We start from the raw sequence: 24,309 nt of genomic DNA, 5'->3' as shown, positions 1-24,309 counted from the left end.
TGTATGTCACTGAAATTGTCAGGGTTCATCAAATTAAGCAGCCTAGCATGGTAGTTCCTGCCTGTAATCCCAGCACTTGGAAGGCTAAGGCAGGAAGATTGGAAGTTCAAGGCCAACTCATAAGCCAATTAATGATATACCAAGTTAAGTGTAACAAAAATAACCCAGCATAATTTTTGCTGGACAATACAGAAAATGGAGCACAATATATTATATAATGAACATTTAATATAATCCAATATCGTTCATTCAATAACTTCTGGTAGAATAATTTTACAGACAAACCTTTTTTTCAAAGGAATTGTCTCTAATATGTCATTGTTATAAACGTTACAACTGAACTGAAATCTTCAGATATCAATGCCTTTTGAGTAATTAGGATTATAGACATAAGCCACCATCTCCTGGCAATGGTGGAAGCAGTTTTAGATGTTGAGGGAATACAGGAAACAGAGTCAGAAAAGAAAGATGGAGAGCCATGGGAGGCTGCAGTGGTAGTGACCCTCAACAAGAATATGAGACATGGAAAGATTTTCCTGATGGTATGTCAAAGCTGAGTATGCCAGGTGCCAGTGGCTCACACCTATAATCCTAAGTATTCAGCAGTATCTCAGTTTCACAGCAGAGATCTCAGTATCACAGCTCAAAGCCAGCCTGGGTAGACAAACCCAAGAGACCCTTATCTCTAATCAACTACCAGTAAAATCCAGATGTAGGGGTGTGGCTCCCATTGGTCTGCACCAACCTTGAGTGAAAAAACAGAGGAAGTCTTCAAAGGCCTATTACTAACAAAAATGAATGAATGAATAAATGATTTGAGTTTTAGTTGTAAGGAAAAGGGTCTTGAAGGATAGTACAGTTTCCACTTGATCTCTAGTGATAAAATAATTGAGTCTACAGAACGAAAGGCTTTCCTTTCTCGGAATACCCGAATTTATCACTAAATTCTGCAAATGAATCACAAAGCCCAGAAAAGTAATGTTGCCCCATGTAGTGGTAAAGGCTTCTTGTGAGAGTGTGAAGGCCAAACACTTTCTCTGAGTGTGGTGAGTATTCTTCCTGACACCTGTGCAAACAGCTCCCCAGCTTCCAAGCTATCCACCTGTCAAGACAATTCTCTATCAAACCTATTTTGAAAGTTTTCTGGAAGGAGATTCTGATGTCTAGTTTAAGTCCAGGCCTAATTATCTGTAACCAGAGGCTAGATGATAGTATGTCCTAGGCAGATACCCCAAAAGGTATCCAGTGGGGTTTGGTCAAAAATAGTTTAAAAATATAGCTTTAAGTAATAAGACTGACACTAGTAAGCAAAAGGTAATAAATACTAATGAAAAAGCATGTTGCGTACTACAATTGCTCAACTTTTTGCTGATCTTTTCCCAAGTTGACCTGGAACCACAATCCTACCTCTGCCATATGCATAGCCAGAATTAAAGGTGTGTATTTCCATGTCCAGCCCAGCACCCAAAGAATAATTTTATTTATTTATTTATTTGGTCATGGAGCTTGAACCTGGGCCTGGGCAGTGTCCCTGAGCTCTTCAGCTCAAGGCTAGTGCTCTACCACTTGAGCCACAATGCCACTTCCGGATTTCTGGTGGTTAATTGGAGATAAGGGTCTCACAGACTTTCCTGCCTGGCCTGGCTTTGAACTGTGATCCTCAGATTTCAACCTCCTGAGTAGCTAGGATTACAGGTATAAGCCACCAGAGCCCAGCTCCAAAGAATAATTTTTAAAATGTAGCCACCACCTAGATTTAAGATATATTTCTCTAATAAGCTACTTTCAGAACAGTTTTAGATTCACAACAAAACTAAACAGGAAGTGTCTATTACAATCAATGAACCTACATTGACATCTCATTTTCTCCCAGAGTCTATGCTTTACATTAAAATTCACTCCTGATATTATATGTTCTCAATATATTATGTTTGCTTTGAACCAGAATCCTCTGATCTCAGCCACCTGAGTAGCTAGGATTGTAGAATGAGTCACTGGTACCCAGTGATTTCTGAAACTTTTAATTGACTTTCTCAACTAAGTATGTTCAAAGATTGTATAGAAGAAATTGTATGTGTGTCAGGTGCTGGTGGCTCACGCCTGTAATTCTAGCTACTCAGGAAACTGAGATCTGAGGATCAAGATTCAAATCCAGCCCAGGCAGGGAAGTCCATGAAACTCTTGTCTCCAATTAACCACCAGAGAACCAGAGTGGAGCTGTGGCTCAAAGTTGTAGAGTGCTGGCCTTGAGCTAAAGAGCTCAGAGACAGCACCCAATTTCCAAGTTCAAGCCCCATGACGGATAAAAAATAGATAAGAAATCATGTGGTGCGGGGAGGGGGTGGAGAGTGGGTGTGTATTTGGAAAGCATAATGAAATTTCAATCTGCAATCTCCAGTACTGGGACTTGCTCTTTTTCCACCTTCTGCAGTAGCCACACTAGCTTTATTCTCATTCTGTCCCTTTCATGGGACAAAATAATTACTGAGCACAACAGAAATATTTTTAAACTACCCTCATCTTTTTTTTTTCTGTTTTAAAGTTTTTTTAATTTGGTGTTAACGCCATAAAACAACAACAACAAAAAAATCAGGTACTCTGGTGTACGTGAAATCAGAACAATACAACCATGGGAAAAAATCTGAGCGCAGAAATGGAAAACTGAAACCTCAGTGCTATGGATATGCAGCCTGCATCACACCAGTGTGTGCCACACTACAGTGTGGGGTGTATGCAACCCCAGTGAGCGTGTCACACAGTGCATGCCACAGGGTAGTGCGTGCGGCACATCACAGTGAGCACGTCACACCACAGCATAATGAGTACCACACTACACCAGTGTACCACACCACCATCAGTGTGTCACACCAGTGTGTGCCACACCACGGTGCAGTGTGTGCACTACACCACAGCGCGCTCAGCATTTGCCAACTGTTTTTAATGCTTTTTGTGATCATCCATTCACAAAACTAAAAAAACCACACTTTCCTCTCTGTGCTAAAAGCCTCTGAGCTTTAGTCACTTCACTATGAAAACAAATACAGATTCTGTAAGTCCTTGGCTTACAAGCCACCCCTACCCCATTGAAGGTGTTCTATAGCCTGTCCCCCACAAGGAGGAGGTCGGCTCCTTTGTCATCTTGGAGCCCTTTCGTGATGAGCAGCAGCTGTCCAAAATCAACTGCGCTCAACTACCCTCATCTTTTTATTCACATGCTCAGTATTTGAATAAGTTTATATTTTGTGTAAGAAACTGTACAAAGCTGTATGTAAGTAGCCAAAGCCTGTGTGTTTGGATGTTAAGAGAAGAGCTTTGAGAAGATATATCTGAGACTGGAAAAACACCACAGTTACCTATGCTGGTCTTTCCCTGTAGGACAAACTGTATCAGAACTCATTATTAAATAGTTTCCCAAACATAAACAGAACTCATAGCTGTGTGTCTTACCATTTTCAACTGAAAACATATTAGGAATAGGTACTTAAGCAGGGTACCCGTGACACACTCCTATAATCCTAGCTATTCAGGAGGATGAGATCTAGGGATTATGGTTCAAAGCCAGCACAGGCAGAGAAACCCATAAGACAATGATTCCAATTAGCCAGCAAAAAGCTGAAAGTGGAAGTGTGGCTCAAATGGTAGTGTCCAGGCTTGAGTGAAAAAGCTAAGTGAGAGTAAGTGGCCCTGACTTCAAGCTTCATAAACACACATGTGCAAACACACGTGTACAAATGTGCACACACGTACACACTATAAATAGGTACTTTATTCCTAAGGTCTTTTATAGAACTTGATTATATTACAGTATAAATGCCTTTTGGCTAAGTACTATCAAAGTCATATTTCCTAAATGACACACAATTGGGAAATAAACAATAAACTGATTTCTATTGTTACCTGCATGAACTGGTAACCACAGCTGAAGCTCAGAACATCTCAGGTAAAAGTCCTTATGAGATACACTTAAGAGAAAAGTATCCTTTACGAATTGTAATCCTGTATATATTTCTTCCTCTGAAGGAAAGCAATTTCTTTCTCTGCAAACTACTTTCTCCTTTAATGACTATGGCCTTAACATTGAACTTGGACTCCACGGGTCTCTTGCCCTTAGGGGACAATACATTTTGTATATAGCAATGAATAAGGCTTTTTGCCCTAGCAGAATGGCCATCCAAATCATGAGTTTATCCCATCAGCAAGATGTAGGCCAGTATTTGCTGCCTTTCTCAAGCTGAACAGTTCTTAGGAACTTGAGGAAAGCCATTAAAAGGAAGACTCTTAAAGCTACAAAACGTTGCATGCCTCTTAAAGCATTTTTCAGAATATGTCAGATTACAGGTCACAGGGAGAGATTCAGTATTCACATCTTTTATTTCCTCACTTAAGATATATTTTTTTTAAACACCGGTGCTAGATGTCATGGTACATGCTTGTAATCATGGCACTGGGAAGGCTGAGAAAAGAAAAATCAGTTTAAGGCCAAGTCTGCAATACAAAGCAAGACTCTGTCTCAAAAACAAAAACAAATCTGAGCCTAAGCATAGTTCCTCAATCTTGTGTGAATTGTCCTTGATAGCCAGTACTTTTACATTTCAAACCCACCCATAATCAAGATTTGTCAGTCCTATCTTCAAGAAGAATCACCACTCCACCTCTCACCACTTCCACTGCTGAGACCAACAATCTTCAGACCAGCTACAATCACCTTCATTTCCTCTTCTTGTGCATATTCCTGAGATACAGCTGCCAGCCTGCAGAGAAATCTTTGAGAAATGAAAATTGTGATACCCAGACTATGAGGACTCCCCTTCCAAAGGCCCCACTGGGGATGGGGAAGTTCCAGAAATAGTGACTTAAAGTAAATTAGGGAATTGAATACCAGGTTACTAGAATTTGGTAAATAGGAGTGAAATTCAGAAGAGCTCAAAAACCTAAAATGTGGTCTAGTCTTAGATCCAAAAAAGGAAAACCTGTAATATGTTCTGCTCAATATTAACTTATTGACTGGAATTGTAATCATTAACTGCCAATTCTGCTTCTGTATGTCTGCTTGCTTGCTTTGCCCACCTTGCTTGACCACCTGTGTGTGATTTTTGCCTTTAAAAACCCAGGCCTACTGAAGGTCAGAGCTGCACTTGGCTCCCCAATGGTGGAGTGCACACACCCTGTGGATAATAAAATCCTAGCCCAATTAACTGAGTGTCTTGGAGTCTCCTTTGAATTTGGGATAAAACCTTGCCAGTCTGGGCGTGGGTTAGAGTCCTACCGGGTTAGAATCTCACCTCCGTGGCCAGGATACAACAGAAATCAGACCACATGGATTTTTCTACAATTTTTCCAATGTTTTCTCATCATTTAGTGACGGAGCACTGTATCTCTTACTTTACTTTCCTTAACTTCATAATTTTATCAAATTAGCTTTCCTTCTTACTTCAAAAATGGTAGTCTACTTCCAGACCTTTCTAAGCGTCTTTCCCTAGTCTTTCCATGATTACCCTTCCATGATCAAGTATGCCTCAACTCAAACCTTACTTCTCAGAAAGGCCTTCCCCTCCCATCTAGCCTTACCATTTCTCATCCATCCATCAAATTTCTCCTGCATTATTTTCTTCCTAACATTTTACGGATTTGATTAACGTTTGCCCCTTCCTTTACATTAGTTATCAATTGTTGCATGAGCAATTATCACAAACTTTACCACTTTAAACCACATTTATTATCTCACATAGCTTTTGTGAGTTAGGAACTTGGGATTGGCTTAGCCTGGTTGCTCTGGCTCCATATTTCATATGAGGTTGCAAAGTAGAAGCCAGCCTGGCCTTTAGATAATCAAGACTTGATTTTAAGATAGTGGACACAACATGTTGGCAGGTTTGTGCTGGCTCAAACCTCAGCTATGAACTTTTCCATACAGCGCTAGAGAATCCTTATAATATGGCAGCTGAGTTCTCCCAACAAATACTTCAAAAGAAAGCACTACAGCCTTGGGGCTAACACATAATGATTCCAATAATATCCTCTCATTACACAGACCATCCCTATCTGTATCAGAAGGAACTAGATCAAGAGGTGAAAGCCAGGAAGCAGAAATCACTGGAAGAGATGATCCTCTTGGATGCTGATTACCACACCCTGGATGCCATGAACTCCATCCAACATGTTCAAACATGGGTCAAAAAATACCTGATATTCAATTTGATTGATGGTTGGCTAATTTTTCAGTGTGAGTTTGTGTCTGTCCACAGCTGTGTGTAAAGGAAGTACTAACTAGAAATCAAAAGAACTAAGTTAGTTCCTACTTTTGCTCCACTTAGTTATATATGCCCCTCTGAAAGTCACTTAATGCTCATGATCTTTAATATTTTCATTCATAAGATGGTAATATTGTCTAGACTCATTCATATGTTTGTTGTAAGCATGAAATGACAACTTAATTCAACTTGAGGTCAATGGATTCTAGATTCAAAATTAGTAGTTTTTTAAATGGCTATATTTGTTCTAACTTCCTGGTGCTGTCTGTTCTTCTGCTAAATAAAAAATGAAGAGACAGAGGAGTGGTGAAGTGTATAGGGAAACTCTGGGGTATGATCTCTGAAGTAGATCTAATCTGGTCATGCCTGATTCTACTGACATAGGATTTTGAGCTGGAGCCCAGGGCACTCTGGGAAGAAGTGCTATTTTTTTAAGTTCCAGAAACACTTTATTTAAAAATGGAGTTGTAAATGCATAACAAAATAATATAAGTAATAAATGTAATAAAAATAAAAAAGGAGAATAATGTATTGTATAAAATAAAAACAACATAGTAAAAGGTCAAAGGTTTATAACTGAACAAAACTGTAAACAAACAATAATATATGCAGAGTAGATTCTAATAGTTCCTGAAGTTCTTACCTTCTACTCCCATGTGGGTATGATTAGTGCCCGAAGATAAAATAAAAGTGGGAACAATGATGCTTAGTTTAACTTTCTTGAAATGGACTTTCAGGTTTTATTTGTTCCTTCAAAGCATTTACCTTTTAATTTTTTAAAACCTTTTACAGTATTCCTTTATTACAAGAAGATCAGTTCATTTAACTTTTTCAATTTAAAGAAAAATACGAGATCCATTATACAACAGGCTTTTTTTTTTACATCTCTACAAAACAATTCCACATTTTAACTGATCCAACAGTAAATGATTTCTTAAAATCCTGTGACGATTTAAAGTATACAGTTACTTGGTTTCTTAAAACAAATGTAGCACAAGGTATTGATAAAATATTAAAGACCATTTCATAAAGTTGCAGTTTAACCATTATAGACTGATGAGGTCATGGGGATAAATCTGGGTCTACTAACAATATTCAATTAAAATTCAGCCAAATTATAGTGCTCTGGAAACAAAGATATTACTCTCTTTTAAACTCATCCAAATGAAATGTGAGCTTGTGAGAGAAGAGAGGAGGTGGGGAGAGAAAGAGGAGGAGAGAGGAAAGGAAAGGGAGGAAGAAAAGACAAAAAGGAAAGAAGTAAAAACCCAGGTGTAAAAGATCTCACTTAGGCTTTCCATTAGCAGCACATGCCCAAAGCCTTTGTGTGGTCTTGCAGGTCCTTGTATGCTTGAAAGACTGAGACAGGATTTACTACCGGGTCCTATAAGACACAGGCAATTCATTGTTTGGGAGTGGAACTATTAACTCATGACTACTGGCTCTCCAAACTTCCTAATGAAAATTTTGCCTTCAGGATCATTTCAAGGGGGAAAGTTTTTTTGTTTGTTTGTTTGGGCTTTTCAACTGTCTCATATAAACTTGGTAACACAGGACAAATGTACATGTTCTTAGTTTTAAAAATATACTCCACCTCAACTATTTGTCTAGGTTAATATTTCTAGATAACTGTTTAATCAAAAATGACAGACAAAAATCTTCCATTTAAAAAACTGGAAAAAAGTGCCAAATTGATCTTTTTGAAAGTGGAGTAAAACACTGGGGTTAAAACAAAGTTCTGTCAATTTGCTATGTAGAAAAAGGTAAGTTAGCCTTTATTGGTCTATAGATAGGTCTACTTGTCACTTCCCTGTAACCCTGCAAGTTACACCGTGACAGTTGCAGAATTGCAGAAATTACAGCGAGGCTGAAAACGATCCGGGGCACAGCGATCGTCCGCGCCTGCATTCCTGCAGGGCTGGGCATCTACGCGCCTCAAGGAACCAGCGAGGATAGAAATCCTAACGCTAGGCAGCAATGGCGTGGGGTAACAGATGTGTGGGTGGAGAGAAGCTCGTTTAGGGAGCAGTTGGCACAGAAGACCTGGGTTTCCGAAATGGTGGATGTTTGGTTGCTTGGAGGTCACAGCATGGCTTAAGAAAACACAGCGATCTATGAGGGGTAAGGCTGCGATGATAGGTAACTGAGTGAAAATCACAAGACGCAAACGGCCACAATCTACTCCTGTTAGGTGTGCTTCGAGTGGTTTGAAAGAACTGGTCTGACATTTTATAGGCACAAAATAAATAAAATTAAGAAGACAAGGATAACAAGATTGTAGTTGAGTAAGCTGTCTTGTTTTGCATGTCAATGCTACTCCGACATTCCTAGTCATTCCCTAGGCGGTTATTCAGGGATTCGTTAGTGGAGAGAGTCATTCATGCACTGCAACGTCCTCCTCCTCCCCATCGACGTTGAACCTGTTGAAATGTATAAAGTCAAAATTGGCAGAGGCCAAGGGCGCGTCGGGAGGCCGAGCCCTGGCGTCCGGCGGGCACAGGGTCAGGCTTTGCCCCCGGCTGCCGTGGTTGTTCGCTGGGCTGGATTTCTGTTTGAGTGGAGATGGCAAAATGGCATTGGCAAAGCCCATGTTGTTAAGAGCCTCCAGCATTCCATCCGGTTCAATCATGGCATTGATCACTTGTAATTGCTTTTCAACTCTTTTCAGTTCCTGTAAGATAGAAGAAATCTCCATGCTGGAGGTCTTTATAATGGGGACTTCACTCTCAGCTCTCAGTTTGCTCTCTATTTCGTCCCAGTTCCGATCTTTGTGTTTGAATAATATCCTGATTTTTCCAGCTGTTTTGTCTGTAGACTGTCTTATCTTTCTAGAGAACTGAAAGACAAATGACAGCAGCAGATTATCCCCCATGACCTCATCCCTGCTCCAGGTTCTCGGTCTTGTAATGGTGAGGTGGTCAGGAAGCTCTACTGGCTGAGCTCTCAAATCACCAGACCGACCATTTTTTCCTTCCAGAGTTTTAGAATGAACGAGTGGAGGGATTTTCCGGAAGTTGAGATTTTCGTCAAAAACACGATCAACCAACTCTTCTCTAGTGTCTATGGCAGAGCCAGGGGTGGTGGCAGCAGTGCTTACTGTGGTGCTAGGGGCCGTGCCCGAGGACGTCACCGAGTCAGTCTCTCCCACCACGTCGTTGATCTCCCGAGCAATGAGTGCAAGATCTTGGCTGATCCTGGCTGTCTCTTCTCGATGAGCAGTCCAATCGCGGATGTAGTCTTCCTGTTCTTTAATTCAGTGCTTGAATGAAGAACTAGCAGGCATTGCTGATCCAGAGCTCTGCAAGGGAGTGGTTTTCAGGGCTGGAGAAGTACGTGGATGGGTATGTTTAGGGGAAATACGGTTTGATCCAAATTCATCTTCTGAGGTGGAAGCATAATCAGTAGGAAAACGCCTCCATCTTGAATTTACTAGTAGCTAGTGAATGACTGGCCAGCAAATGTTTAATAAGTATTTTCTTCATATTTTATCTTTGGTGGCAGTACTGGGGCTTGAACTCAGGGCCTGGGCTGTCCCTTAGTGTTTTCTGCTGAAGGTTAAAGCTCTACCACTTGAGTCACAACTCCATTTCCAACTTTTTGGTGGTTAATTAGAGATAAGAGTCTCATGGATTTTTCTGCCAAGGCTGACTTTGAACCTCAATCTGCCAAAGAAGTGCTATTTTTTTTTTTTAGGCACTATGGGAACAAGAAGCACTATATAGGCCACATGTTGTTGGCCAAAAATTATGTCTGCCATTTTTTATCCCCGTCTACCTTTAAGTTCCCCTTTCTTTCTCTTCACATTCCTCTTCTATAAAACAAATGGGTTCAATTAGATAATCTATAACTTTAGTCTCCATGACAAATACCATGATGAAATTTGTTGGTGCTTTCACGAAACAAGGTCATATCATACAGGTAAGAAACATTACTATTGATAAAGGAGTCAAAAATAGTAATCAACAAGTATGCAAAGCAGCTTGGGGTGTTCTGATTGGAGAGATGGAGCAGGTCAGAAAAGTAAGGCCACACATTGCTGGAAACAATTAGAGGTAGGACTGGCAAATTACAGACAAACTGGACTTCTGTCGTCCAGCAGCTGTCCATCTATGGAATTCATAAACTAACTTCTGGCTAAAACTTTGCAAAGAGCTTTTGTGGCTTCTGAGAGTCAGGAAAAATTAAAGAAAGTATAAGGAAAGCATTTATATTTTATCTAGGGCCCAAGAGGGCACCCTTGTACCTTTGTAGAAAGGAAGAGAAACTAACCTTGCTACAAGTCAGTTGTGTTTTGTGCATACTATAAATGTATGTTTGTTTTAGAATTCTAGGAAGCATTCCTTAGGCCCCACATGTTGTCACAGGCCTCAGACAACACCATTTTCCTCCTTCACCTGGTAACAAATCTCCAAAGCACATAAAATTGTTAAATGCAAAATATCCTTGCTAAAACTATGAGTCAGTACTTTTTATTTTAGATTTTCTCTGCTTTTGTTTAAAAATTTTCCTATTTTAAGTCAGCAGGAATTGGGTGACAGGACCATCATGTGTCCTGTGTACTGTTTCAAATCAAAACTAAGATTTGTAGCTCAAAATATAATTTATATATAATATTTAAAAAATTGGCATAGAGGTAGTTTAACTTTGAGATCTGATCTCTTACCAAGTATTTGTCTTACTAAAAACCAACTTCAACTCTGTCAGTTCTAAACCACTTGATCTTCATAACAAATGGTACAATATGGGCAAGCAGAGACAGAGATAGACACAGAGGCACAAAGAGACAGAAAAGCAAGTGCCAAAGGGAATTTTAGTCTTTGTATCTTCTAAGAGTCCATTTCCCATGCTTTTAAGAATTCAGAAACATTGTTCATATATGTTTACAATAAAAAAAAATCTGGCCTGTAAAATTGGGGAAAATGATGTCACTGATATATTTGAACAAACATCTGTAGTTTAAGATAAAGTGTCACTGATTTGTTTGTAGAACTGGGCCATTTGGAGTAGGAAGATCAGAGAGGCTTAGTCATCTGCCTTCTTACCAATTGTAGCTGGTAATAATAAGCTTAAAACATTGAAGCATATGAACATAGCTCTGGCTCTAGGACCTGAAAGAAAACATCAGGACTCAAAGCAATACAAACAATGCTACCAATTGTACTGCATGACCAATCTGAATTTTTTTATATATATATATATAATCCCTCAAAGCCACCTTGAAACTTGCTGAAGCCCAAAAGAGTGATGAATGAAAAAAATCCACAGGGATTAAGGAAGTCATTTCCGCTAGAGAGAAACATATTTTCTCAGCTGTTCTGGCTCCTGTGAAGGAGGGGTTTCCCTAAATGTTGTAGAACTCTTTGGGTCATTTTCCTCCTGTTCCCTGGGGAGTAGAATGATTTGTCACACTGAGAACTTAAGAGTAACTGCATGTTCTGTGCAGCACCATTCTTTAACAAACTCTTTCATCTTGGTTGTCTTTCAGTCCTACTTGATATCCCCCCACTATCCCAAGTTGAGGAGATCCCATGTCTCCAGCATTACAGAAAGAATGGGTTTGTTTCAGTGAGGGTCAATTAGTAGAAGCATTTATCTTTAGTTAAGTACAAATTTTAACTTGGCCAATATTTTGAGTCTCCATCTGCCAGTAAAAACTCTCATCTCTAGATCTTAATGATGCTTAACAAACTAATTAATAGACTATCTTGGAAAGTTTCCATATACTTTTGTAAACCTTAAAACAAAGTTTAAAGAAATACTCCTGCTAAGAAAATAACTGGTCAGGTTGAAAGCTAATATTGTTGTTACTGTAGTCTGTGAAAATAGTGTAAGGCCACTCAGGAGGCTGAGATCCAAAGATAGTGGTTCAAAGCCAGCCTGGACAGAAAGTATGTGACTACTCTTTTTTTTTTTTTCCCTTACAATCCTGGGGCTTGAACTCTGGGTGTAGGCATCATCCTTGAACTCCTTTTGCTTGAGGCTAGTGCTCTGCCACTTGAACCACAGCTCCACTTCTAGCTTTTTCTGTGATTAATTGGAGGTGAGAGCTTCACAGACTTTCTTGCTCTTGCTCAGGCTAGCTCTGAGCTGCGATCCTCAGATCTCAATTTCCTGACTAGCTAGGATTGCATACTAGCAGTTAGGATTGGCACCTAGCTGTGCGTAATATAGAAATTTATTTTCTTCTCCTTTCTTTTTAAATGTTTCAGTTCTGGAGCTTGAACTCAGGGCTTGGGTGCTCTCTCCCTTGGTTTTTTTCTATTCAGGGCTGGCACTTTACCACTTAAGACACAGCTCCACTTCTAGTGTTTTTCTGGTTGAACACCAGTCATCATATCTCAGCATCCTGAGTAGCTAGGTTTATAAACTTGAGTTATTGGTACTTGGCAAATCTTCTACATTGTAGACACTATTCCTAGGAACTGTAAAGGCCCACATTTTTCTTTTTACTAATTTGTAAGCATTTTAATTGACTTTTGTAAAATAATGTTTTTTCACATTGTAGGTAGTTCTTTTCCTACTGAAATATGTCATATAACATTCTCAAAAGATAGATACACTAAGGTAGGATCTCTTGATTAGCACACAACCACAAGTTTTATATCACATGCCTCGCTCTGTTTTAATAATTACTTTAGATTATTTACTTTAGATTATTTAGTAGATGAAAACTTAGAAGGGAGGTGAAAGTTTCATTCGTCCCAAGAGCCAAATTAGAGAGAAATATTCTTGGTGAGCAAAATAGTTGTATAATAAACAATAAATAAAATATCTACAATAATGCATTTATTTTTTATAAATTTATTTTATTGTCAAAGTGAAGTACAGAGGGGTTACAGTTTCATCCGTAATACAGTGAGTACATTTCTTGTCCAACTTGTTACCTCCTCCCTCATTCCCCACTCCACCATTTCCCTTCCCCGCCGCCCATGAGTTGTACAGTTAGTTTATATCATAAAGTTTTGTATGTATTTCTGTTGCATTGCTTTGTCTTGTTATCCTTTGTCACTCGATTTGGGTGTTCCCTTTTCCTTTCCTAATTCCAATACACCTATATACAATATCCAGGGTATTAAAATCAGTTACAGTGCTATCAGGGGTAAAACCATGTGTAGGAAATACGGAAAAAGAAGAACAAAACAAAACAAAACAAAAAGAAGGGCACAGTTTCACATGGCATGTTGAAAGTAACTACAACAGTGGTATACTGCTTGCTTTTTTAACTTGAAGTTCATTTTGCCTATGATCATCTTATGTGTTCATACTGGCATAGCTCTTGACCTGTTGTGATCTTCTGCTAGGACAATCCTAGACATGTACCAGTTATTCCCTATGAGGGGAACCACAGAGTCCATGTTTCTTTGTGTCTGGCTTACTTAATTTAGTATGATTTTTTTCTAGGTCCTTCCATTCCTTATGAATGTGGAAGTGTCATTCTTTCTGATACAGGCATAGAATTCCATTGTGCTTAGTACCACATTTTCTTGATCCACTCATCTACTGAGGGGCATCTGGGTTGGTTCCATATTTTAGCAATGACAAATTCTGCTGCAATAAACATAGTTGTATTGGTGGCTGTAGCATGTACTTGCTTGTAATCTTTGGGGTAGATGCCCCAAAGTGTAGCAGGTGTGTCATAGGGGAGCTCTATGTTTAGCCATCTGAGGAACCTCCATACTGCTTTCCAGAGGGGTTAAACATGTTTACATTCCCCCCCAACAATGTAGTAGGGTTCCCTTTTGGCCACATCCCCTCCAGCATTTGTTATTATTAGTTTTCCTGATAATGGACATTCTTACTAATCATATTACAAAGCTATAGTAATAAAAACAGCTTGGCACTGGCACAAGAACAGGCCTGAGGACCAATGGAATAGAACTGAAGACCCAGAAATGAACCTGCAAACCTATGGTGACTTAATCTTTGATAAAGGAGCCAAAAGAATAGGATGGAAGAAAGACAGCCTTTTCAACAAATGGTGCCTGCAAAACTTGTTCAACACCTGTAGCAAACTAAAACTAGATCTTTATATGTCACCCTGCACAAAAATCAACTACAAATGGGTCAAAGGCCTGGAGGTAAGACCAGATACCATGAAAACACTACAAGAAGGGATAGGAGAAACACTTGGGCTCCTTGGCACAGGAAGAAACTTTCTCAATAAAGGCCCAGAAACACAACACATCAAAGAAAGGTTGGACAAATGGGATTTCATCAAAATGCAGAGCTTCTGTGCAGCAAAGGAAATAGCCTGCAAGATTAATAGAAAGCCCACAGATTAGGAGAAGATTTTTACCGGCCATACAACAAAGGCCTCAAAACCAAAATATACGCAGAACTCAAAAAATTAAATTCCTCCAAAACAAATCCTCAAAGAACCAACAGCCCCAAAAACAAATGGGCTAAAGACCTAAAAAGAGACTTCTCTGAAGAGGAAATGAGAATGGCCAAGAGATACATGAAAAAGTACTCTACCTCACTGGCCATAAAAGAAATGCAAATCAAAACTACACTGAGATTCCATCTCACCCCCAGTAAGAATGTCTAATAATGTGTTTGTTTATTTTATCCAATCACCTGCTAATATTTCTTCCAGGTCTGTGTTTCCTTTCCTTCTTCACACCACACTTTATCTTACATGTTGAAATTGTGGCCAGAAATTTAACTTCCTAGTGATAAACATTGTCTTCCTACACTTAGGTTATACAGTGAGTCTGGGATTCCATCACATTCTGAAGCTACTTCCTCAATTAAGCACATAAATGAGTGCATGTAAACTTGACTGTTTATTTTACTTGTGTGTGTATGTGTATATGTGTGCACGCGCATGTACATGGCAGCACTAAGTCTTGAACTCAGTGCCTGAGCACTGAGGTTTTTTAGGTTTTTGCTCAAGGCTAGTACTCTGCCACTTGAGCATAGGTTCACTTCTGCTGTTTTGGTAGTTAATTGGAGATAAGATTCTCATGGGCTTTTCTGCCTGGGCTAGCTTCAAACTTCTATCCTCAGCTCTCAGCCTCTTATGTAACTAGGCTTACAGGTGTGAGCTATCTGGTATCTGGCTGTTTATTTTGTATCACTGAAATTAAATAGACACATCATGAAATTAAGGAATCACATAGCCTTCCTTAACCTGAAGCTGTCATTGTAAAGGAAGCGCAAAATACTCTTTTATTTAATGGAAAACTTTATGTCATTGGCCATTACATGTTTTAGTTAATATTAAGGTCTGAATTTATTAACAATTCAATTTTTAGCCTGTAATCAGTCCATGAACTGTTTAGTTTATTGTAGTGTTTATATTGTGAATCCGTATGTGTATATATCTGTTGTGTGTGAATAGTGCATGCTCTTACCCATGCTCAGTTGAACAGCTGTTGTAGATAGATCTTTCTCAACTTCTTCCAAATTTAGCTTGAGCATCCAAGTCTATCCATCAGGCTTTAATTGAGAGTCATGAGGAAGATTCATCATTTGACTTCTAGGCTCTTTTCACTTTTTCCAGTAGCAATGCAATTCATTCCTCAAAAGCCACAATGGAGCCAATGTCTCATGTTTGTAATTCTAGCTCCTCAGGAGGTTGAGATTTTAGGATCAGCATTCAAAGCCAGCCCAGGCAAGAAAGTCTATGAGACTCTTATCTCCAGGTAACCACCAAAAATCAGAAACAGAGCTATCACTTTAGTGATACAGAGACAGCCTTGAGCAAAAATGCTAATAGAATAGTGTTCAAGCCCCGAGTTCAAGCCCCAGTACTGGCACAAAAGTAAAGCCAAATAGCAGCCATTTTCTTTACCTTTTAGGATCTAACAAAGAAGAGATTCAGATTTATAATCTTGTTTGTTACATTTTCTCTGAAACCACTTAAGGATTTGGGAATTACAGTGTAGTTAAAGAAGAAAACTTGAGAGTTATTTATTTCAAGAAGTAAATGAACAAGATGTGGCAGGACCCATAGAACAGATGGAAAGAAAGAGAAAATGATGACATGGAAACTGCTCTCTGGATGAAGCTGTCAACACAAAGATAAGGTGACAAGCAATCTTTCATCATCCAATTGAATGAGTTTTAATTTACTTGGGCCATATAAAAACATGAAGCTCTTTACAAAACAGTTATCCATTAGGTACCGTGTGCCAAGATTTCAATTTATTTTATGAAAAGTAAGTGTATGACTGACTATTATGTAGGATATAAGAAGCATTAGAACATAAAAGGAATCTCTAAACATGAAAAGTACTGTTTACTGCTGTCCTAGCATGCCACAGTTACAGGCACTTCACTGACTTGTCCATTTCCACTCTCAGAACAGACCTCTTTCTGTTTAAAGCTCCATGTGTTGGCTTTGCTGAGTTTAGTCCAGTATAGCATGGATAGTCCATTCTTGGTTATAGTTCCTGCATCGAACACAGTGCAGGACATAAAGCAGGTGACAAATATGTTTCTGAATTAAAATGAAAGAATTAACATGTAGCTCTCTTAATCAGTCATCTTGAAATTCACATGTCTGCAGATCTTACTAGTTTATAGACATAAATGACAAATATTAAAACATTAAGCTGAATTTTACTAACTGGTGCTTCCCCTGCTCTTGTAAGAGTTTCTGTTCCCTGCAATCTCTCCTAAATATTTGCTTTCCAGAATTCTTCCTAGTATCTGCTGCTTCCAAGAGCATCTCTCAGCCTCATGCTGGAGGTTCACACCTGGAATCTTAGTGTGGTTACTCAGGAAGTTGAGATCTGGAGGATCATGGTTGGAGGCTAGCCTGGGCAGAAAAGTTCACTACACTTCATCTTCAAAGTAACCAGAAAAGATCGAGTCTGGAGACATGGATCACCCAGCTAGCTCAAATGAGATAGCACTAGCTGAGCTAACCAGAAGCCTTGAGTTCAGACTTGTACTATCTGAGACACAGAGACAGAGAGATACAGAGAGATAGAAAGACAGACAGACAGAAGCTCTCTCTCTGTCAATCATGCCAGTACCGGTACCAAATCTCTCAAGGCCACATGGGAGATTATTAGGTATTTCCTTCCTACCTACTTTGATCACTCCAGACTACTGCCCAGAATGGTTGTACATTCCTACCAACAGCATAGTAGAGTTCCTTTATTCCCACATCCCCACCAACATTTGTCTGAATCCATAATGTTGCCAATCTAACTGGGATGAGATAAAAAAATTAGAGTTGTTTTGATTTGCATTTCCTTTAAGGCTAGGGACAATGAGCATTTCTTCCTGTGTTACTTTGCTATTCTTATCGCTTCTTCTGAGAAGTCTTTCCTTAGCCCCCTTTATGGATTGGTTTATTAGCTTTGGGAGGGGTTAGTTTCTTGAGTTCCTTGTATATTTTGGATATTAGGCCTTTGTTTGCTTATAAAGGTCTTCTCCCAGTCTGTTGATTGTCTTTCTAGTTTAGTAATTATGTCCTTTACTGGGCACTCATCTTTCCTTCTTAAGTAGTTGACATTGCACATGGGACCTACATGCTCAGCAGAATTTTCTTGATCAATTCTCTGAGATCATCCCTAGATCCTGTGGCTTTCCATTCCCATTCAAAATTTAAAACAATCTCATCTAATTCTCATTTTTAGATTTTATTTTTATTAACATAAATTAACTGTATAAAGGAGTGTCATGGTACATAGTGATATTTGCATATATGCATATAATATACTTTGATCAAATTCAGCCATCCAACCCCTTTTCAACATCTTTTTTTTCAACATCTTTTAATGGGTTTCACTACGCTATTTTCATAGGTGTATATAATGCACTTTTATTATATTCAAATCCCATCATTCTTACCTTAGCTCAAACAAGTCTCCCTTTTACTTCATTTCTTTTCATTTTAAATTCTACTCTCACATTATTCAATTTACCCAGGGCCACAGAACTAACAGTTACTGGAATTAGTAGATGGAGATAATTTCAAAAGAGAGGCCAATGTCAAAAGCATAAGGCTTGCTAAGTCTGGAAGGATGAACATAACAGAAGATTGAACTTGGGAACTGAGAAGTGACTTTGTTAAGATCTAACTTTAATGATTTTAGGAGCAAAGAAGAGGGCTAGGAGCATAACATAATGGACCAGTGTTTCGTTGGCATGTGGGAGGCCCTAGGCTCTATTCCCCACATTGAATTGTAAATACTGAGTATATGTTCAAAGAATGTAACAGCCAGGGGGTGGAGACAATTAGAGCTGCAGTTGTAATGTTATGTCTCTAGATGCTAGCTGCTAGAACCACCTCCTGCCATGACTTCTTCCATCCCTCAGAATGAAGGGGAAATTCTTATCTTGGGGAAAAAGAGCCACTAAATGTATCAATTCTATGCTCACATTTTCCCTTTTACCATGTCTCAGGCTTGATTGTCATGATGTAGAGTCTGTGGCTCTTAAGAAACCAAACATTTTCGGTCTACGTGAGTATCTCCTACTCCAACTCCTATGAGCTGTTCCGTGGATAGAAGAAATGAGAAATACGGGGCTGGGACTATGGCCTAGTGGCAAGAGTGCTTGCCTCATATACGTGAAGCCCTGGGTTCAATTCCTCAGCACCACATATATAGAAAAGGCCAGAAGTGGCACTGTGGCTCAAGCAGCAGAGTGCTAGCCTTGAGCAAAAAGAAGCCAGGGACAGTGCTCAGGCCCTGAGTCTAAGCCCCAGGACTGGCAAAAAAAAAAAAAAAAAAAAAAAGAAAAGAAAAGAAAAATGAAAAATATGACGAGCTTCCTGTGGATGAGGGAAGTGACTCTCCTCCTACCCGTCTCTCCCAATTTAGATGCTATGCTCTATTTTTTAGGGAGTGCTCTTCAGCTTCACTCTGACCTATCCCTTACCAAAGGGTTCTTCAGAGAAGATCAAGCACATCTCAGAGTACCAGATAGTTAGTTGATTTCTGATACTCTAGCTGAGTCTATTAAACTATGTGTGGCCAGTTAAAAGGTTAATAATAAACTATGGACAAGATTTTTCAGAGTTCACTTGGAAATTCTAGGCACTCTGAAAACACCAGTGTTTGTGGAAATGGCTTAATAATCCAAATATTCCTAGAATTTTCAGAGTGTTGATGATTAACTTAAGCTTTAGCAAAGAAGCTAATGATGGGTTTTGAATTCCCAGCTTGCTGAGATTTCATGTTCGATTAAAGTGGGCCAAACAGGACACTCAGAGATGAACTACTTCTTAAGGGCAAGAGCACTTGGCCCCTGAGTAAAGCCTAAAGTTTGAGGGACTGAGATATTTGAGAAGGGACAGGAAGCTGAACTTTCCAGGGATTCAATTTTGAGAACAGTACTGTAGGGATCTGAAAGTTGTAGATGAGAAAGCAATGCTGAAGGCAAAGTCTCCTGTGAAATAATCAAAGAAATAGAAGTGCAGAAAATGAGGTCAGAATTCCAAAGATTATAGAGTGAGACAGGATAGAGTGACTCGAAGCCATGGAGGAAAGAGTATAAAGTACAGGCTACCACTTAAAAGTACCCGTGGCCAGGGCCTGGTACCCTGAATCATTCATGTAACCCTGGAGAGCTCTATACAGATGCCCTCCCCTTCCTATTTAAGTCTGCCTGAATATTGTGTGATGTTCTCTTTCATCGTTTACCTACCTTATTTCATCGTTTATCTACCTTATTAAACCTTAAAATTAACAAGAATAATTTGGGATGAAGGATAATGTATTTGTATCATAACAACTTGATAGTGATCAAAGACCTAAAAATGCTTCCACATAATAAAAATCAAGTATTTCCTTACATCAATTAAACCAAATTAAGTAAGACATATCTGAATTATTAGATTGTAAAAAAACAGGAAATCTATAACTTAAGAGACAAGAAATAAAGTCAATTGAATTCTCTTTGACATAGTTCATAATGCTAGCTATCTCATTCTATTGTGATTCTATGAAAATATAAAAATGTATGTTATCCAACAGATTATTTAATAAATGTCTCTAAAGACAGGAAATTAAAGAGTCACATAGACCATGATTCCCAGGATTAAATGGTTCTATGTTCTTGAAAAATTCCATGTTTATTATTACCTTAGAATGAGATGAACAGTAAATGACCTTCAAATTACTGTATATAACCTGGCAAAGGTTTCCTTCAGGTTTTATCAGTTTGATACAGTGTAGGATGTTTTCTTCCAAGCTAAAGCTATGCCACATGCAGCCTAGATTCCCAGCTACTGATGCTGTCAAGAGAGATGGAAAGGAAGACTGAGACACTAAGACTTCAAGATAGATCTGTCCCCCTCTGTCACTGAAGAAGTTATATAGGCCAGTTGAACTTCAAGGGAAGCTGAGTACTATCAAGAATCATAATGAATCTTTTTGACCATGATCTCTGGGATAGTAGTAGTTAATCAAACAGCTTTTCTTGGATGGAAATATTTCTGTATACTACACATGTTTTCATTAAGAAGAAATATTCTACACAGCCAACTGTTTGAAATCTGTTCCTCAGCATTTGCCCTCATTGATATATCTTTATCCTCTAGCTTAATACACACACACACACACACACACACACACACACACACAGATACATATAATGAATAATTTACTTAATATATCATGTAAAATACATAACATATAATATGCAGTATATAGTATATATAATATGCAATCTGTGATATAATATAGGTATACATGCAGGGCTGTATATATATTTTATATATACTTAGTATTTTTTGCCAGTAGCAGGGTTTGAACTTAGAACCTCACACTTGCTCAACTTGCTTGCTTGGCTGGCACTCTACCACTGACCCACACCTCCAGCCTGGCTTTTTGCTGGTTATTTTGGAGATGGAACCTTGAAGACTTTTCTGCCCAAGCTAGCTTTGAACTGTGCTCTTCCAAATCTCAGGTTTCTGAGTAGCTAGGATAGCAAGTATGAGTCACTGATACTCTTATTTTGTAAGCATCATGTTTCTCTGTAACTATCAATTTATTGATAATTTATTCAACTTATTGAAAATAATCTAATTGGGCATAAAGTACCTTTAGAGTTTCAAAGGATTTAGAGCCATACAGTAGCAGTTGTGAACAAGCTTCCCTTCAGATCTCAAACTTTAAACATTTGGACATCAGGCTCACCACAGAAGAGTGACATGTACCAAGTTCAGACGCCCAGTGAGGGCGGGCAGCTGTGTATAATGAGTGAGCTCTAGGGCAAGGGCTCATTTGGAAAGAGCAAGGATCAGACACAGCAGCTCCCAGGGAATCTGGAAACACAATTGTTTTAACCTTCCCTGACAAACATTATCTTGAAAGTGTCATTCAAGAACACCCAAGAAGGAAGCAAGTATGATGTTCATTCAGAACAGATTTTTGTGTACAACGTGCTCTTAAAATGAAGCAAAAATGAGCTGCCGAAAAAATTTAGCTACTGACCCGAAGATGTGAGTAGGCATAGAAATCAGTGAAAAATAAACAAAGGCGCCAGTATTTTGGAACAATGCCAGGAAAATGGAAATTTCTACCAGCAGAGAACTATCAGAATTTGAGAAGCCTCTCTGCCAAAGGAGCAGGAAGGACAGAAGCTCCCCTCTCTCAAACTGCTCTCATGACTTCATTACTGTGTCTTAAGTCAGTGTATATAGCAGGCACCAGTGGCTAGGGCCTGCAATCATAGCTATTCAGGAGGCTGCAATCTAAGGATCATAGTTCAAATAATCTTCAATTAACCAGTAAAAAGCCAGAAATGGTGGTGTGGCTCAAGTGGTAAAACACCAGCCTTGAGCAAAAAAGCTAAGGGATAGTGCCCAGGCCCTGAGTTAAATCTCCAAAACTGACAGAATGAAGAAAGGAAAGAAAGGAAGGAAGGAAGGAAGGAAGGAAGGAAGGAAGGAAGGAAGGAAGGAAGGAAGGAAGGAAGGAAGGAAGGAAGGAAGGAGAAAGAAATGAAGAAAGGAAGGAAGGAAGGGAAAGATGGAAAGAAAGAAAGAAAGAAAGAAAGAAAGAAAGAAAGAAAGAAAGAAAGAAAGAAAGAAAGAAAGAAAGAAAGAAAGAAAGAAAGAAGGAAAGAAAGGAAGGAAGGAAGGAAGGAAGGAAGGAGAAGAAAGGAAGAAAAGAAAGGAAGGAAGGAAGGAGAGAGAAGGAAGGAAGGAAGAAAAGAAGAGAAAGAAAGGAAGGAAAGAAGGAAGAAAGAAAGAAAGGAAGGAAGAAAGGAAGGAAGGAAGGAAGGAAGGAAGGAAGGAAGGAAGGAAGGAAGAAAGGGAAAGAAGACAAAATAAAAAGTAAAATAAAACAGTGCTACCGATTTTTAACAAACATGACAGTTTATGCATACAAATGAATGTTGTTTGGGATGGAATGGTCATCACTATGGATTAGTTTGGTTGATATTAAAATTGTCCACATGTTTTGGGGAACTCTTTCTTTTCAATGATGACAACCCAATATCTTAATTGATTTTAGCTAAATAATTTAATTAAAGCAACCAAAAGTGATTTGAAATTAATTTTTTTGCCCAGAGAAAATTTCCGAGCTGACTAGTATGAAAGTTTAAGACATACACGTATATAAAGTATCACTTAAATAAAATGAGTATGATTTACTTAACTTCTACACAGTTATGAAAGATGCTACTTATGGAGCATTAATATGCTACTTGAGATATCAATGGACACTATAAGAAGTCTATTACATTAACTACATTAGTACTAACATTTTAAATTATATTTTTGTTATCTTTTAGTTGTTTTTACAAAGGGTTTTCAATTCAACATGTCAGTTCAAAATAAGAAATTGTATTATGCAACTGTAACTCCCCTGCACATTGCCTTTACAATTAGAATAAAAATTTAAAATTATATAAATAATATATATTGTGAAGAACTAAATCAAAATAAAAATTGTTTTTTAAATACAAACTATCTATTTTCGATAGATAATAGATAGAAGATAGATGGATAGATAGATAGATAGATAGATAGATAGATAGATAGATAGATAGATAGATAGATAGATAGACAGATAATTCCATGTATCTATATGGGATCCTGATCAATGCCAGGCACACAGCCTGAATAAAATCAGAAGCTAGCTGTCACTGGTGGGGTGCAGGGGAGCTGGGATACTTGCACCTAGAACCTCCGGTTTCTTTAAGATAAGTGTCTCTGTAGCTAGACTGGAAAGCCTTCCTGGGATTCCTTCTGATGTCCCTTAAACCCCAGGGACAGCAGCTGCCCCTGGGACAAGGCCTTTGGCAGATCCATGGCCCAGTGTGGAAACTTGGCGTGGTGTGGGGTCATAGCTACTGGTCGGAAGAGAAAAGTCTGCGGACCCAGTGCAGTGTTGCATGCAGAGACATGTCCTCAAGCACGAAGGAAATTCCAGCCATTCTTCCCCAAGCTGTGATCCGAGGAAAGAGACCAGAGCATCAGAACCCTGAACTCTCAGGATGATGGATATAAATATCATTGATTTTAATAGATACTCCATGTCCCATATTGTAACCACATCATAACATATTCAGCCATTCAGCTTGATTCTTGCTTTTTGTTACCCTAAAACTTCTGTAATAAGCCAGGTGCTGGTGGCTTACGCCTATAATCCTAGCTACTTAGAAAGCTGAGATCTGAGGATTTTGATTCAAAGCCAGCCCAGGCAGGAAAATTCAGGAGACTCACTCAAGTGGTAGAGCATCAGCTTTGAATGAATGAGAAAGCTCCAGGACATCACCCATACTCAAGTTTAAGTTCCAGGACCAGTACAAAATATAAGAACTTTAAATTTTTCTGTAATAAACCTTGCAAGATATTTGTATTTATGTACTGGTATTTTCACTTCTTTTGGAAATATTCAAAAGCTGGAATTGTGAAGTAAAATATTACAGTGCTTGAAGCTGTCATGTCAGTGCACAATTACTTTCTCAAAAGTTTGAAACAACCTCCCCCAGAAGCTATATAGAAGACTTCCTTGAGCAGTGCTGGTGGCAAGCCCCAATTTTTCGTTTCTGTGGTTTGAGTTCCTCTGAAGGGTGAAAATTTCCATGTAATTTTTGTATAATTTGCATTTCCCTGATTCACCAATGAGAGTACATATTGTCT

General features: G+C 38.8%; 1 protein-coding gene across 1 annotated transcript in view; it reads right to left on the bottom strand.

Annotated features, from left to right (window-relative positions):
* Positions 1 to 8,625: 8,625 nt before the first annotated feature.
* Positions 8,626 to 24,309, bottom strand: part of LOC125357566 (cep170-like protein) — a 70,902-nt gene continuing 55,218 nt past the window's right edge. The window contains exon 2 of the mRNA XM_048354530.1: positions 8,626 to 9,497. Within this exon, the coding sequence (XP_048210487.1) occupies positions 8,626 to 9,497 (872 nt within the window). The remainder of the gene's footprint in view (positions 9,498 to 24,309) is intronic.

This window comes from Perognathus longimembris, chromosome 9 (assembly GCF_023159225.1).
Source record: "Perognathus longimembris pacificus isolate PPM17 chromosome 9, ASM2315922v1, whole genome shotgun sequence".
Classification (NCBI taxonomy): Eukaryota; Metazoa; Chordata; class Mammalia; order Rodentia; family Heteromyidae; genus Perognathus; species Perognathus longimembris.
Note: the sequence above shows the minus strand (reverse complement) of the source record. Positions and strands in the feature narration are given on the sequence as shown.